The sequence below is a fragment of the Drosophila simulans genome, chromosome 3L, assembly GCF_016746395.2.
Source record: "Drosophila simulans strain w501 chromosome 3L, Prin_Dsim_3.1, whole genome shotgun sequence".
In the NCBI taxonomy this organism is placed as follows: domain Eukaryota; kingdom Metazoa; phylum Arthropoda; class Insecta; order Diptera; family Drosophilidae; genus Drosophila; species Drosophila simulans.
Genome location: NC_052522.2, coordinates 19,488,837 through 19,505,461, shown reverse-complemented (window position 1 = coordinate 19,505,461; position 16,625 = coordinate 19,488,837). Strand labels below are relative to the sequence as shown.

At 48.4% G+C, this 16,625-nt stretch overlaps 2 protein-coding genes across 5 annotated transcripts; both read right to left on the bottom strand.

Moving 5' to 3' along the window:
- Positions 1–1,372: 1,372 nt before the first annotated feature.
- Positions 1,373–7,799, bottom strand: LOC6738749 (bifunctional 3'-phosphoadenosine 5'-phosphosulfate synthase). Of its 3 annotated transcripts, none has more exons than XM_039293220.2 (4): positions 7,443–7,799; positions 3,757–3,871; positions 1,958–3,483; positions 1,373–1,895 (listed from the first exon to the last, which is right to left on the bottom strand). In XM_039293220.2, the coding sequence occupies exons 1-4, from the start codon at positions 7,482–7,484 to the stop codon at positions 1,689–1,691; spliced, it is 1,890 nt and encodes a 629-aa protein (XP_039149154.1). In that variant the 5' UTR covers positions 7,485–7,799; the 3' UTR covers positions 1,373–1,688. The 3 variants fall into 3 exon arrangements, with proteins under 3 accessions (XP_039149154.1, XP_039149152.1, XP_039149153.1); XM_039293218.2 differs by lacking the exon at positions 7,443–7,799 and adding an exon at positions 5,546–5,883; XM_039293219.2 differs by lacking the exon at positions 7,443–7,799 and adding an exon at positions 4,744–5,231.
- Positions 7,800–8,202: 403 nt separating this feature from the next.
- LOC6738748 (mediator of RNA polymerase II transcription subunit 12) lies at positions 8,203–16,578 on the bottom strand. Of its 2 annotated transcripts, XM_016171741.3 has the most exons (8): positions 15,846–16,578; positions 13,117–15,784; positions 11,329–13,042; positions 10,903–11,271; positions 10,529–10,843; positions 10,167–10,463; positions 9,661–9,961; positions 8,203–9,596 (listed from the first exon to the last, which is right to left on the bottom strand). In XM_016171741.3, the coding sequence occupies exons 1-8, from the start codon at positions 16,456–16,458 to the stop codon at positions 8,287–8,289; spliced, it is 7,587 nt and encodes a 2,528-aa protein (XP_016032559.1). In that variant the 5' UTR covers positions 16,459–16,578; the 3' UTR covers positions 8,203–8,286. The 2 variants fall into 2 exon arrangements, with proteins under 2 accessions (XP_016032559.1, XP_016032558.1); XM_016171740.2 differs by lacking the exons at positions 10,167–10,463; positions 10,529–10,843; positions 10,903–11,271; ... (1 more) ...; positions 13,117–15,784; positions 15,846–16,578 and adding an exon at positions 10,027–10,153.
- Between the last annotated feature and the right edge of the window lie 47 nt (positions 16,579–16,625).

Below are 16,625 nucleotides of genomic sequence, written 5' to 3'. Positions count from 1 at the left end.
GGTTAACAGCCCCGGAAAACACGAATACATAATATATAATAATAATAATATATATAATATATATATAATATAGCTTCTGAGTCTCGGTCGGAAGTTTTTTTACGGTTTTTCTTTTTTTGTTTAAGGAATAAAAAAAAACTATTTTCATATAACTTTTCAGGTTTTCTTCAGGAAACGCTTTTTTCGAGGATCCCAGCTGCCTATTAAACTACGACATGAAACAAAAAAAAATTTAAATTTTAAATTTAATTAAATAAAAAAAAAATATGTGATTCTTGAAAATATACCTATTAAAGTGCAAACTTTAATACATTTACAACGTAAAGTAAAATCATAAGGCCGCCGAAATTTGAGTGACAAAGTCTAGCCCAAAAGCGAGCTCAAAGAAATTAAAAATAACGGGTGTTCTGAAAGAGGGGATGCTGTCTTTGGAAGACCCGCCTCCTCCAGAATTTTTTTCCGGCCTAGGTCCCGTTTTATTTAATGATGGTCTACGTCCACCTCTTTCTCTTTTACTCAATAGTCGACGACCATTACTTCTGGCTCCTCCTCTATGTTGGTTACCGTTATGATAACCCTGATCATGATGCCCTGCGCCATTGTCATTGTCAGCCGCCTGTTTGATTTATTGTTGCTGCTGAGTTCCATCGATCTGGTTGGTATATATCTGATCTGGTATAGATCTGATAAATATGATACATATATGATGTTCGCGATGTATGCTTTCGCTGCTTGAAATTGTTGTTGTGCTAGTCAGAACCAGCGGCCATTTTGCAAAAGCACAAGGTGGATTTGTGCCAAAGTTCTGTGCGAGACTAAAACGCGTTGAGCGACCGCATGTTCCAAGAACTTGGAAAATTTCCAACATATGCCGCTTATAAAACAGCTGATAGCGCTGCCAACTTATCGCATTGGCGATCTTGCCAGATCGCACCATTGATCGGTGTTGAGTTGCGACCGTTTGGCGCGAAATTCAAATTAAAAATTATATTGTTAGTTACGATGGTTACTATGGTGATGATCTTGACCAACTGCAGCAGCCCCACTTGTAAAAAGTGGTAATGCAGTATCATAAGTATAAGTGCAGGCTCCACTAGCAGGCATTCCCACTTCTGGGTCGTGATATTAAAACAATTTCATTAATTATCAGGAAAGCATCTAAAAACACGTTTTTAGATCAGTTTAATTATTGTTTTTATGTTAGCTTTTATTACAGCTGCAATAGTTTCCATTAACTGTTGCCATGAATTTGTATAATTTGCTGGCCCATTTTCACCGCATAAATTAATCTTTCTTAGTATACTGGATCGTGTTGTTCATAGGAACAATAGCTTTATGGGAAATCCTAATAAACGCAAACAAATACAATCAGTTTAATAAGTAATTTGCTATTTTATTATTTATATATGTATTAAAAACCGTCCACAAAATAGCTGCACGACATTTTGCTTAAGATAAAAAGAATTGGGTGACTTAAGTGTAGATACAAGTAGATTGTACGATACGAACATTTAGTTAGGAGGAGCACAACATTCACACACGGGGACAGCCACGGATTTGGGCTTAGAACGATGGAAAAAAGATGTGGTAAGTGGAAAGCGCCTTTAGCTTGAAATATATAATTATAATAAGCACACAAGCTATAACTAGGAGGAATTGCACGTTGCGGATCGAGTGTGGGCAGCGGGTTACGACTGCGGCAGGTTCTGGTAGTAGGTGGCCAGGATGCGCCACGCCTCCGGTTCCATGAAGCCATCCGGCGGACGGGCTCCCGTTTTGGCCAGAGTGCGCATCTTGGTCCCCGAGATGAACTCAAACTCATCCTTCCTCTTGGGCTCAAAGAAGGCCATTCTACTGGCGGTCTTGTCATAGGCGGCAACACGGAAGGGCAGGATCTAAAAAGAAAATATCGATTTTACAGTCGGCTAGATTTGGCCTAAGGCACTTGGACCCCTACCTCCATGCTGTCAAGTCCCTGAGCCATCTTAAGCACTCGCGCACCATGGGTGGCATCGTATAGGTTTCCATCCGGATAAGTTTCCTTGGCCGGATGCGGCATGCCAGCCGGATCGCGGCCTACAATGTAGAAGTTCGCGCCGGCGTTCATGCGCGCCTTGGCGTGCCACTGCACCTCCGTGGGACCGGCGTACATCATTGGCGAGGGGAAGATGGCCAGCACCGTGTCCTCTCGTCGCAAGACACCTGCGTCGAGCACGGCCTGGTGCTGCTTCATGCGCACATCCAGCGGCACATCGTCGTCCTTGGTCCAGCCACCCAGAGGATGCAGCAGCAGCACTGGCTGCTTGAAGCCGCGCTCCAGCAGCTGGCGGCGAGTGTCTTGCATGAGCAGGGCATGGCCATTGTGGATGGGATTGCGCAACTGAAAGGCGAAGATGGCGTCGGCATTGAGCTCCTTGAAGCGGCGCCTCAACTCGTTGGGAGTCAGCCTGTACTGATCCAGTCCGTCCTCCCAACGGATACGCTCGATCACTGCCAGATCGCCGCCGACCAAATAATCCCCGGACTCGTAGACCTGCTTACTGTACGGGTGATTGGGATTACTGGTGCCGAACTGGCGGGCCAGCCGCTCCTCCTTACGCTGAAAGTAGAACTCGGGACGCCGCAGAATGGCTACCGCCTTGCCTTGGTACTTGAGAGTCAGCGAGGAGCAGCCGTCCAGCCTATCCTTGTCCGCCTGCGTGGCGCTCAAAACAATGGGCACCGAGTGGTTCTCGCGATAGGAACCGTCCATGCCGCTCTGAAGTGTGTTGAAGTGCAGCGTCTGCAGGTACTCATCCTCGCGCATGAAGCCGCGCAGTGGATATGCCCATCCCTCGGCCAGTACTTGCACCCACTGCAGCTCCACGGTGCTGATTTCGATGGCTTGCAGCGACTCGGCCTCGTGACGCAGTGCCTCCGTGGCAATGGATTCGCTGGGATAAAGCTCCGGCAGCAGGTCTACGTCGCGCAGCGAGCGCGGAATAATGCCCTCCTGTTCGAGCAGCGTCACCAGCTTCTGAGTGGACTCGCGCACCGTGTAGCCGTGCGTGTTGACCACCAGCTCCGGCATCTGGGGTCGCTCGTACTCCTGCGTGATGCCCGTGAATCCTTTGATCACGCCCTCGCGCGCCTTCTTGTATAGACCCTTCACGTCCCGGGTCTCGCACACATCCAGCGGAGTGTCCACGAATATCTCAAAGAACTTCAGACCCGCATCCTTGTGGATCTTGCGCGCCATCTCACGATCGTCGGCGAAGGGCGAAACGAAGCTGCAGATGGCCACCACTCCGCTGTCGGCAAACAACTTGGCCACCTCGCCCACGCGGCGAATGTTTTCCTCGCGATCGGCGGGCGTGAAGCCCAGGTTCTTGTTCAGTCCGGTGCGAATGTTGTCGCCGTCCAGTCCGTAGGCCGGAATGCCCCGGGATACCAGGTACGCCTCCAGCTCGAAGGCAATCGAGGTCTTTCCAGCGCCACTGAGGCCTGCAAAGGAATTATTATATTATTATTATTATATATGTATATTCAAAAGCGTAACAGTGGAAATGAATTCATAAAACAACTAAATTACAACAACGAACTCACTTATTTTATTATAATTTTTTATTATTTATATTATTATTTGATAAATGAAAACTATGATTCTTGTTTTTGAAGCCTTAATAAGGCAAAAAGGCTACATGAGTTGCGGATTTGTTTTTTTCCTTAAGTTCACTGCATTTCAACTAGTAATATATGCCACATTGACGCCCTTACCAGTCAGCCACACCGTGCATCCTCGGAATCCTCGACAGAGTCCCAGATTCTTGCCGCGCGTCTCTCTGGTGACATGGTGCTTCTGCTCGGTCACATTCGTCGCCACCTGTAGGCACTGCAAACAGAAATGTAATCGGGTTTAGCTTTCGAAATTAACATAAATTAATATTCATGTCAAGTTGGGTTGGCGATGGATGCCGCCTCGGGCGCCGTCTTTTCAGATTCTTAGCCACTGCGGCCACAAAAGCCAAACTCAAAGGGGCTGAAGCCAAAGTCAGAATCAGAATCGGAATCCAGTGCCAGAGGCAAGTCATCATCGAAATACTTTGCTTTGACCCCGGGGCGATATTCGTGCTGAGCTCCAACGTTCAGTTTGTTGACCTTCCGCTGGAACTCGAGTGTGCAGAATCGCGAATGGGCGAATGGAGCTATGCGATATGGGTATGCCCATGGGTATTGGCCGGGTATCTATCGCGAAGTGAAAAGTGGGCACAAATTTACATTCGTGGTAGTCGCATGTATTGTGCCAATATAATTATTTGCACTCAGATTTTTGTTTAAATTTTTCTTTAATTTCGAAATTAAATGAATGACTCCATAAATACACTTTTATATATATCCTATTACATAATGTTTTTGAAGTAAACCCAAGTGTACTGCTAACTAAAATGTGCTAGTTTTCGATTTTTATAGCTTTCTTATCAGCTTAGCCATATTCGCAGATGGTTTAGAAGTGGGTCACTGTGCTAGATTTTCATTTGAGCGTTTAACTTTACCCTCCGCTGATTTCAGTCCTCAAAAAGCCACTATACTATTTGCATTTTTACGCTTACTGAGCCAGATAATTAAGATTTCAGTGCTTAGTGGCGCTTCGTTTAAAACAAAATGCATGTCAGTCTGTTTTTGTATCTGATTCTAACTCTGGGAGAATTCATATTTAGCTCAAGTTGTAGTTTTTAATATTTTAATTCGCCCTTTTGGTCTTACCCTTCTTTTGATATGGGGATAAAATCCAATTGGCGGATTCGGCATTGTTATTATATTTTATTTAGCACTCAAATGCAATCGAAGTAATTCCGAAGTAACGCTTGCCTTAATAGTTCAATTATTTTACATCCAGCACTGATAGTGATGCGGATTCGACTCAGATTGCGCGGAAAACGAGCTCACTATGGATGGATTTCGTCATAGACACGCGACGAGCGTCGAAAGCGAACTGAAAGTTTTCAATAATATTTATGGTATTATATGGGCCGCTCTGCCTTCAAAAGTGACCGAGAATGGAGCTCGAAGAGAGTGTGCGAGTCAGAGAGATGATGTCCATGAGTATATCGTATACTATCTCGCCCTGATCTCTTGATCGCCGATCCACGCACGCATCATTTAGATTCCCCGGTTCCAGTTCCATATGGAGAAAATGTTTGCACAGTCTGTCCACCGCTTGTTCGCTTACTAATCCCATTCTTTCTTGGCCTTCTGCTGCTGCCTTACTATAAGCTTCCCTGCTTCTGGGCCCTAATGTGGCAAAAGGTCAAATGGAACGAAAATGAAACAATCCAATAAATAAAGAAAGGTTACTGGGTTAGTTTTAAAAGTGCTCCTGTTCTACCTTAATTGAAGTACCTCTTCATACTTGATGTTTGTACATATTTGCCCAAGTAGTTTTTATTTATCTGCAAACTTTTGTTTATCTGATAAAAGCAAAACACTTCATAGCCGTCGGGTAAAACAAACAGACCTCTCCTACTCGAGATACCATCTAAAGATGCATCATCCGAATGAAACTTACCGCATCTTCAGGCTTTTCCACACTCGGAAGGCAGCATCTCTTCGGGGAAGCAGCACAGCCAGCGCTGTTGTTATTGTTAATATTATTATGGTAGTGGCCAAGCGAATTGGCACATCGGGTAAACATTTTCCAACAGAAAACGAAACGAAACGAAACGTTGGGCAGGTGAAAAGAAAGCGGGAATCGGACAATGTGCGCTCTTTGATAATTAAACAAGTGAGAGTTCCGCAGTTGAAAAGCCAAGTTAACCAAGCAGACAACCGCCGAAAACGCTGAACTTTCTCGTCGAAGCTCCAAGCTGCAACTGAAATTCCACAGGCTGCAGGCGAGAGGAAAACCAAACTTGGCAACGATCCACTGGGTGGAGCAGTGGGATATCCAGTGCTGGTGGTCCACATAGGAACCCGTTTATGGAGGTGCTTAGCAGATAAACTTAAATTTGCTTTGTTTTTATTGCAGACAAACAGTCGTTTAAACAGCTAAGTACATATGTGCATAATATTTTTCGGGGAATAATGTTAAATATAGCACATGCAAGACTATCATATTTTGTATATATCTTCTTACACAGTTGTCTGTTACTATTTTTATTATGCATTGGATGTTGAAAGCAAATTAAATATTGCCCTTTCTTTGTGCATTCAAATTGTTTAAGTCATTCAATTGGGTAATCACAACTAACAATTAAAGTAGTATCCATAAAACTACCGCGTAATGCAATGACACATAAAAGCAATAACCATTAAGCCCAAATGTTGCTATATGGAAATCAAATTACTGGCCGTAAAAAAGCTTAGAAAGTAAGCTGCGCGAAATAAACAATGAACAATCAGTACCTTGTCTTTATTAAGCAAAAAAAATATAAAACTAATTATTTTTAGAATTTCCCTAATAGAAACTAATTATTTATCATTACTTGTTTTAATTTTGTTCAGTGTGATTAATAAATTAAAAACAATGCCACAAAAAAGACTCAGCCGCAAGTTATCTCCGTGGTCATTCAACCTGCAAGTGAAGCCGGGCTGTTGACCAAGATTTCAACTACTTTTGGCCAACTCCGACCACAAAGTGGCCCATTCGAGTTGATGTCTCCGACTTGACACCTTTACTGCCACTACCACTTTAGTTGGCTCGCAAGACTTTCTTTCTAATTTGAACCTGTTTTAGCCATAGCAATAACATTCGCTGTGGCAACCAGTTGTTATCAAGGAAATAGTTGCCTGTTGCATAAGCCATTCATTGTTTTACCTCATGCTGAGATGGTTTGTAATTGAAAAGGAGGACTTTTCTTCGGAGCAAGTTAATGCCGGAATTCCAAACCTATCTCAAAAATTTATTTATATTTTTTCAAGCATTAAAAACGATTGTTTTTAATCATACTGCTTGAAATGGAAAAACGCAAGACTTGCGGTTTTATTTGCATGTGTACAAAATATTTCTGATGAATCAACATTTCTCGACAAATACATTTTAAATATTTCCATACATTGTTGTATAATTAAAGAATGTATGGTGAAGGCAATCTTATCAACTGCAAGCATGCAATAGATGCTTTTTGGCAGTCAAGTGCGAATTTAAATGTGGGGTAAACGTCATTTCCACGGCGCAAGATAAGATTATGCCGGGAATTCTGGTGTTACGTGTCTGGCGACCCATATGGAGAGCATTTAAACCGGAAGAATGCGTTTGGGGGAACTGGGGAGAGAGATCTGGAGATCTGAAGATACATATGTATATTCAAACAACCCAGGCTGATCAAATAGATTGATGAATTCAGACATATTCCACAGCTGTAGGTGAATTTTTTCGGGCCACTTGTTCTAATAAAGCTAGAGAAATTGGGTTTGCTCAGCGTTTTTGGGCACAGGGCCACATATGTACACATCTATCTACTCACCGTCTTCTGACGCTTTTTACTGCTCTCCGGAACTTCACTCATTTCTCGAGGGGAACTGTGCTCGCCTATTATAAGCCACCAAAGTAGCACGTCCTCCTGCCCAGAAATTCCAAACAAAACTGCGAAAAGTAGCACTTCGAATCGGAATTCGGTGCAATCGATGAATGAAGTGCGCCACGGAGGCAATCGTTGGCTGGCTTTCCGTTTTCCAAATAGGTGTAGCACTCACAGCAGCTGGACTATTGCAATAAATAGCTTAAAGTCTAGTTATATCGCAAACAAACGTTAAAATCTGGGGAACGAGAACTATATTATTACTAATTCACATGCACACAAACACCCACGCACACCAACGCAGCCATCGGCGCTCAGCTGATTAGAGGTGGCCCAAGTATGCGATGGTTAAACGATAGCCCACGACAAAGCTAATGCAAAGTTATTAAAGCTTTGAAGTTAAATTTGTTTTAACTAAAATATTATAAATTAAATTAAAGTCAATACTCTATACTTTTTTCTAAGCCGTTAATTACTTTTACTTACTTTTTAATTACTTTTTATTACTGTTTAATTTTTATAACTTTTTTTTATAATTTTATAACCCATTGAAATTTAACGTATGTTCCACTAGATGAAATACTTGACAAATAAAGTTGAAACTTTATTAACCTCTAGCTGCTAAATATTTTAAAATGCAGTTATTGAAATCGTTTGTATTTTATATTTTTTTAATATCCCAAAAAATTTTGTATGAAAAACAAAGTTAGTTTTGAATGTACATTTATTGCAAATTCATCTGATAAATAAAGGATTAGGACTAGGCTTACGATTAAGAAGTGTCTTCGATCTAGTACGGTGGAGGTTGATACTGCTGCTGGCCCATCATGTTCTGCCGCTGGAGCTGAGCCACCAGATTCGGCGTTTGTTGCTGGTTCATGCTCTGCTGCTGCGGCACCATTCCGCCTCCGCCGCCACCGCCAACGGCGCCACCCGCCTGCTGGGGCCCGGCTCCCATGCCGCCGCCCGCGCCACCACCCATGCCCTGCATCTGCATCATTTGCTGGTGCCTCAGCTGCTGTTGTTGCTGCTGCTGCTGCTGGAACTGCTGCTGGGTGTTGAGGACGCCGGGTTTGCCTCCTCCCGCCGACTGCTGGCGGGCGTACGGAGGCACCTGGCCGACGACGCCACCCGGCCCCGGACCCATCATGGTGGACATGGTTACGTTGGGCGCCTGGTTCATGTACTGGTTCCGGTTGCCGGCCATCATTCCTCCGGGAACAACGCGCTGCTGCTGTTGTTGTTGCTGCTGCTGCTGGGCAACCGCTGCGGCGGCCATAAAGTCGGGATTGTTGCGATTCGCCTGCTGCATCTGCGGATTGAAGTTGCCCATCATGTTGGCCTGCTGCTGTTGTTGCTGATTGGGCGCCATGCCCACGCCCACTCCAACGCCTGCTCCACCGCCCTGTTGCTGCATGCCCTGCTGTTGCTGCTGCTGCTGCTGGTACTGATTCTGGAAGTTCTGGAACTGCACCTGCTGCTGGGGCTGTTGCTGCGGCTGCTGTTGCATCATGCCCTGCTGAGGCATGCCTCCCATGCCCATGTTGGGATTGTTGCCGGCGCCGCCAACGCCGACGCCTACACCAACCCCCACACCGTTGCCTCCCTGAGCTCCACCGCTCTGCATCATTTGGTTGGCATTCGGGTTGACCATGCCCACCATATTCTGTGGGATCTGTTGCTGCATCATTGGATTCTGCGGCATGCCTTGACCTCCCATGTTCATCTGATTCATCTGGTTCGGCGCCATGCCGGGTCGCATGTTGCCGCCGCGCATGAACTGCTGCTGTTGCTGCTGGTTGGGATTCATCTGTTGCTGCTGGGCGTTCTGCTGCTGCTGCTGCTGCTGCATGGCGTTGAAAGCAGCCACAGACTGAGGATTTTGCTGGGGATTCATTTGCTGCTGGCGCATTTGGTTGGGGTTTATCTGCTGCTGAGGACCGGGCTGTTGTTGCGAAGGTTGTGGTTGTTGCTGCATCGGATTGAAACCGCCCCCCGGACCCTGTTGCGCTTGCTGCTGGAATGGTTGTCGTTGTCGTAACATCTGTGATAGCGCCTGCTTGGAGTTGGCATTCAACGGCGGGCGCTCGATGCGATTTGCTGCAATTGTAAGTGTCAAGTATTACAATCTTTAACCATATAGAATATGAAACACTCGACTTACACTGCATGTTCTGCTGATGCGGAGCGTATTGGTTGTGATACGGTTGTGGCGGCTGCTGCTGCTGCGGCGCATTGTGCCACTGTTGCTGCTGGCCAGGCATACCCTGCGGTCCGGCTCCACCGCCTCCTGGCCCCTGCTGCATGAAGTTCATCTGGGGATTTTGCTGCCCGTTGCCACCGCCCACATTCAACTGCTGCTGCAGTGGGTTGTTGCCCATTTGCTGCATCTGCTGCTGCTGTTGCAACATGGCATTCTGCTGCATCATGTTGTTCGGATTGGGTGCAAACTGCTGCATGTTCATCTGTGGAGAAAATGCATATGAGTTACATTTTTAAGCTCGAGGATAACAGAAAATTGGTTTAGCACCGAAAAAGGTTAAGAAAATCTGGATTACACGTTTACAACTTTCGAATTTATCTGCCATCATGTTGCTTTTAGTGGCTTGCTTCGATTCCTTCATAAAGCAAATCTGACAATTCAACTATTAACAAAAACAATTTTATTACCGGCATATTCATTGGCATCTGACCCATTTGGTTGGGCTGCATCTGCTGCTGTTGCATGTGCTGCTGTTGTTGCTGCTGCTGCTGCAACTGCTGTTGCTGCACATTCTGCGGCTGTTGAGGCTGCGGTGCCAGCTGAGGCTGCTGTTGCTGAGTATTGACCACCGGTGGCGTTTTCGGGTTCTTGGGCTTGCGTTTCCGAGTAGTCGTTCCCTTGCCGCGACCCCTTCCAGTGCCGCCTACCACAGCGCTTGGCGACTGATCCACCGACGAGGGCGTGTCCGCCTTCATTTCATCCTTCTACGAAATAGAAACAATGCATTTAGAAAGTGTCGAAGGGAAATGCAAATAGAGAATGGACTTACTATGCAAATCTTCTCAGGAACAGGTTCAATGTCTTCAGGTGGCAGTGGCAACGGCTCATAGTAGTAACTACTGGGCTTGACCAGACTGTGCGTGTGATACTTCAGGTTGCGGTGAGCTTCCTCGTAAGTAAGGGGCTTCCGCTCCAGCTTAACTGCACCAAACCACACCCAGGACAGAGGAGCCGGGTTCTTGTGACCCTCAAGGATGTCCCACACGCTGATGCGCTGTTTGTCTGAAATGCGAAGTTGCTTTTTGTCTATATCGCAGATCTTGTTGCCCTTGGTGTCCATTCCAGAGTGTTCACACGCAATCACCTAAAAGGATAAATACCACTGAGTTTCAAAGCTCGTCCAGTTTAGGGGCACCTACTCACCTCAGTGGGCTGCTTGTAAAGTGGAAGAAGCTGCCGAATAACCCGAATGGAGGCGTTGTTCTTCTCTCCGATTTCCTTCTTTAGCTTCTTCATCAGGTTCATATAGTGCCTCTCGTCATCAGAGACCAGTGTTGAATGCACCAATGTGGCCAACATGTCCACCACGGTGGTGAACAGCTCACGATTGCAGCTGAGATCCACCACGCCCTGGCAAACCAATTGGGCCAGAAGAATGGCCCAGTCTGTGGTGGGTGTACTGTTCTTTTGGATAGCCTCGAACATGCCGCCCACGAGCGAAAAGCGCAACTGCAGCGCATCGAGGATCTCCTCGCGTGCCTGCGGCTCATCAATGCCACCAATAGTGTCCAGCTAAAAGGAGTCATGTTACTATTAAGTTTAACTTAGAGGTAGAGAGTAAACACTCACCTCAGCAAAGGATTGCAGACATTGTGATAACTGGGCATAGAGCGAAACCAGTAAGTTTTCCTTGTACTCGTCCTGGCCTTTCAGGCAAGTTAGGATGAGTCCCAAGAATGGTTGGTAATTAAGCGGCATCTTCTTGTTGCGTGCGGGCACGCCGCCCAGTCCATAGCTATTGCTACTGTGACAACTGTTGCTCTTCTCGCGCTCGTCGCCACTGCCCGAGCTATTGCAATCGGACTTGGGCACCTTGGAGAAATAATTCATGCTCTCGAGAACCTGACCAGCCACTCGAAGTATCCTGCCCTGCACTGCTGGTGTTAGTTTAGCGATGAGAGGAGCCACTAGCCAGGTGGACGGTTTGGGTTTGTGGGTCGCCTTCACGGCACCCGGCAGGACAACTTCCTCCATGTGAAAGACGTCGATTGCCGCACGTGCCACTGTGTCGAGCCAGACATTAAGCTCCGCGTTGTTGCTCAGCGATTGGCGGTACATAAGCTGAAGATCCAGCCACGAGATACGCAGTGTCCACTGTCCGAGATTCTCTAGTATGCGCACGATCATTGAGCGCTGATCCAGCTCGGAGATGATGTTGAACTCAGCTTCCGGATAGCAGATCATGTGCAGAACCCGCTGTGCCTGTTTCGCGGTCAGCATTTCGTCGATTATCATGTCGCAGAGTTGCTCTGCGTTCTTTAGGCACCTTTCCAGAACGTGTTCCTGGGCGCAGATCTGCTTGAGCACCGCCTGTGCGAACTCCAACAGCGAGATCTGCTCCATTCCTCCTACCGATGGCTGTTGCAGGGCTTCGGGTTCGCTTGTCAAACTGCTGCCCAACTGTAAATCGCTGGTGCCCAGGATCTGGCTGAGATCGGCAGGTCGTTGTTCGTTGCTCTTGGGTGTGCTTCCCGGATGAACCGGTGTGTTGAAGCCACTACGTTTGCCGCTCCCAAACGCGCCGCCCAATCCACCAGAGGAGGAGCCGCTGCCAGAAACCAATGGTGTTTTAAGCGCCGCATTGTCCACAACAATGAGAATGGCCTTGAGCACGGCAAGCACTGCGGCAATGGGAATGGTTTTATGGGCACCCACCAGAAGATGACGATCGCAGCTCAGCCGAATGCTAAAGTCGTTTCCCACAGCGTGCAGTGGATTCGGGGAAGTGCTAACCGAGTACATGCCAGGTTGAGGAATCTCCAAGGTCTTGAACAGCTTCAGTACCAGGTGACATGTAAGACGAGCACCCGCCTCAGCATCCACGCTCAGTTCGGCTCCACCAGCGCTCACAGATCGGGCCAACGTGGGCAGGGCGAACTTACTTACAAAGTCGGCTAGTGAGAAGCAATGCCTGGCCACCAGAATGCATACGAACACGGCCAGGGCGTTGTGAGTCTTAACTTGCCCAATGTCGACCTGTCCGCCCAGGTGCGGATAACGCGGACTCTTACTGCCGCTGCACAGACTCTGCAGAGCGTATATCCACTCCTCGGACAAGACGTTGCAGCTGGCGGTCAGTTCGGCACATGCGAGGGCCACATCGTTCAGCCGTTCGTTGTCCGTCTCTCGGCAGACGGCTATCAAAGCGTTCGACACGAAGCTGTATACATTGGCCGGCGACTCGTGCAGAGTTCCCAGCCAGTGAGGATCCAGTTTACCACCGCGTCGAGGGGCTATGAACAGCTCCTGCAACAACAGTGGGTTGTAACCCTGCGGTGGTAGGCTAAATAAAAAATGGTTATAATTGTTAATATTATATATCATATTATTGGGTAAGAACTTGCGATCTAAACTCACTCAAGCTGCTCTGGAGTGTTGAAAATGTCCTTGAACCGCTTGATGCACTGCAGCTGCTGGTAGTATTCCGTGGATTGTTCCTTTCCCTGGAGCAAAACGCATGATTCGTGTAGGTCGCTTAGGTAGGCAATGATGCAGCGCTCCGCCGAAGTGCACTCGCTCGGATTCGATACGTGCCGAATGGTACGACAGACTCCCTCAAATACAGACAGCGTCTGCTCCGGTGAAAGAAGAAGGCAACTGTGGTAGCGCCGCAGGATGCTGACGATGTAGAGGGCGAGTGAAGTGGTGTAACTACGCACTAAGTTTGACTTCTTCAGCTGCAACTGGTGCTCCACCTCAGGCAACTCCTTCAACAGGCTATCGCACAGTTCCAAAAGACTGTAGATATTTAGAGCCAGCTCCATCAGATCAAAGAGGAACGCCACGTGCTCCTGCACCGGCAGGTAGTTGTTGTTCCCTAACGCGAATCCGTTTAGCTGCTCCAGGACATTGGCCGCGCACTGGGCGGTGACCACGTGCTGGTCGAAATAAGCCATCTGCTGGCACTTGGATGTGGTAGCTTCGAAGTTGAACTCGTTGCGCGAGTGCTTCTTTACGTGACCGGCCGCGGCCACATCTATGCTAAACTTTTTAGTGAAAAGCTTGCCAATTTCCTTAGACATCTTCTTGACAGCATGCTTCTTCTCGTCCCTCTCTTTGCCGACACCGAAGAGCAGGATGTAGCGCTGGTTGCTTTCACTGCTGTAGCTGCTCATGCTGGGATCATCCTGCGGGATGGGAAAGTGCTTGGTGTACACGTAATGCCTCGATATGCTACCGCCAGGATTGGTTTCTCCATCGCCTGGAGGACCGATCTTGGGACTGTCGGGAGCTTCGTGCTGCTGTCCTTTCTCCTTAATATTTTGCACCAGTTTGTCCAAATCGTCGTCCACATTGGAATCATCAAATTCGTTGTGTTTGAAGTCCAAGCCCCCGCCGAATCCGTCATCATCGAAACCGTGCGTCGTCGTTGGTGGTGGAGCTGGAGGTGGCGGCGATGTTTTCGTGGCCGTCGTTCCTGATTTGATCACCAGCACGGACTCCAGGAGCAGATCACCCCGTGAAATTAGCGTGTGCATGTAGGCGTTGTGCGAAAAGACATCGTGGCGAATCAATGCACTGAACAGCTGAACAAGGTTGGTGAATTCCGTGCGCTGCTGGGGACTGCTCACGTGCTCATCTAGGACGGGAGCGTCGTGGTCGAGGAAATGCATTAACACGTGCTGAAACACAGGCAGGCCATCAATTAAGCCGGCGCCCGAAGCTAGCGAGTCTTTGTCATCCTTATCACTGGACTGCTGATCCGCCGGCGTGCTGGTCACGTCAATCTGTCGCTTGTCAAGCAGAATGGCCACAACCATTGCTCTGTGTTCTCCCCAACGCTGTCCCGACACAGCCCACTCGCACAGGATGCGTACCGTGTCCTTGTCTTGTTTGGGTTCATAAGGCGGACGAGGTTCCACCTGATCCTCCTCCCGCCTGCGACTAGCGGTTGGGCTGGGAAATATTTGTGCGTATAGGGTATCGATACTATTATTGTGTTCCATGCGATCGAAGCAGTGCGTGTCCAAGTGGTCCAGTGTGGCCAGCACACTGGTGTATTGATTCTTGCCGGCACTCAGCCACTTGGCTGCAAACCAGCGCTGCTCTGCATGCTGAGTGCGCAATACGATGTCCGACTCGGCGGCCCGCAGTTGACGTCGAATCTCCTGATTGGTTCGCGGACAGCGTGTGGGCATCGGTAGGACTGAGGGCGCCAACGGCAAATGGTCCAGCGGACTACCCAACAGCGAGGAGGGTGCTCGGTGAGCTGCAATCCCACTCCAGACCAGTGCTGTGGGGCACTCGATTGTGATGATCTGTAGGATCGTGCTTAAATACAGCACTATATCCCGATGATGGGGACAACTCATTTGTTCCTGAAGCGCCAGCTCGTAGGGATCCTGTTGCAACTTCGGCTCGTCCAACTCTTTGATGGTCTGCTGTTCTACGACAGTGTTCAGCAACTGGGCCAGTTTTTTGGACACTATGTAGGCCATCTTTCGGCAAAGACGCTCCGACTGGACGAAGTCGTGCATGTACTGAAGGGCAAAGCTGAGCACCAATTTCTTCAGCGGTTCGTCGAAGCTTGCCTGCGTACGCATCTTGTCCAAAAGGTCGAGGATCCAGTTTAGAAATTCCTGTCGGTCCAAAAGTGATTCCTCGTACATGTACTTGCTCAATTGGTGGCAGTATTTCCAATACTTAAGCGCATTGCGACTATCTTCGAACTGGCTTCCAATTCCGGAAATTGTAGAGCCTGGTGGCACTGCAGCTCCTGCACCAGCTGCGCCTCCTACCACAGAAGAGCCCGGCCCACCGACTACTCCTCCAAGGCTTCCCGTCGTCGGCATGACACTGCCGGCACTCACTCCTCCGCCAGGAGCACCCTGTTGGCCATTAGCTGGACTGTGAATCGGTGGCAGTGGACTGGCCATGCTGGGTACGGGGATTACGTTCGTGGGAGCATTGCTGCCGGTGACGGAGTTAATAGAGGTGGTGCCAGTGGTGCCATTGCTGGCAGGACCATTACCGGCGGCGGTCAGGCTTCCGGAAGTGGTGCCATTCGAAGAGGACTTGTCGTGGCCTAAAATCAAGAAGTTGAATAAGGGAGTTGATAGATTATAGAACTCAAGGGCTGTACTCACTCTGCTGATAATACTCTTGGAGTTTGGGGAGCAGCTCTTTCATGAACTTGATCATGTTGCCGGTCCACTCGGCAGCCGGGTCGTAAATGGATCGCTTCTTGTTCTTGGACTCGGTGAAGCTAAGCGTATAGGCGGCGCTCAGCTTGATGAACCAGGTGGCACGTTGCATGTTCACCTGGTTCTCGCACAGAGTAATGAAGATCTCCTCCTTCTTGTTGAACGATGGCGCCCGTTTGGCCAGGCTAAGCAGGGGTTTGTTACCGGCGAGGTCCTTAAACCAGGCGTCCACCGTGCACTTGCGACGCGGCGACACGGGCCAGAAGTTGTCCTTGCAGTTGATCTGCTGCTTCTTGCGCCCCGTGTCCGGCAGGGTCATCAACTCCTCCTTCTTGGCTAGGACGCCGCTGAAGAATGCGCTCACTTTGCTGGCGTTCACATTTGAGTTGTGGGCCGTACCGAATTCATCGGACAGCGGTGGCGTCGTCGTGAATCCGTGCTTCACATTCGTGGGCGTCAGCTCGTCCTCTCGCTGCTTCGCGTCCTGCGGATAGATGTCCGGCGGACCCAGACGGGTGCGCTTCAGCGGACGCTTCTCCTGCAGCATGGACAGCATCTTCGCGGCCCTCTAGTTGCGTTTTATAAACAGATTTTCTCAGCGAATTCTCGATTTCCTCTGTTCGCCAACCCAACAACAAATCAAAATATCAGTGGTGGGGCGAAAAAATGCGATGAGCCATCGATAGTTCGATAACATCCCGCGAACAATCTAGCGGCTGCAAT

Bases quoted from the DNA above. Each gene is read 5' to 3' on its own strand.
- LOC6738749 (XM_039293218.2), bottom strand. From the start codon at position 5,671: ATGTTTACCCGATGTGCCAATTCGCTTGGCCACTACCATAATAATATT. The intron at 3,484-3,756 runs GTAAGGGCGTCA...ATTCCTTTGCAG, and splicing joins ATGCACGGTGTGGCTGACTG to GCCTCAGTGGCGCTGGAAAG. The intron at 1,896-1,957 runs GTAGGGGTCCAA...TTTTCTTTTTAG, and splicing joins AGGGACTTGACAGCATGGAG to ATCCTGCCCTTCCGTGTTGC.
- LOC6738748 (XM_016171741.3), bottom strand. From the start codon at position 16,458: ATGCTGTCCATGCTGCAGGAGAAGCGTCCGCTGAAGCGCACCCGTCTG. The intron at 15,785-15,845 runs GTGAGTACAGCC...TCTTGATTTTAG, and splicing joins CCAAGAGTATTATCAGCAGA to GCCACGACAAGTCCTCTTCG. The intron at 9,962-10,166 runs GTAATAAAATTG...TTTTCTCCACAG, and splicing joins AGATGCCAATGAATATGCCG to ATGAACATGCAGCAGTTTGC.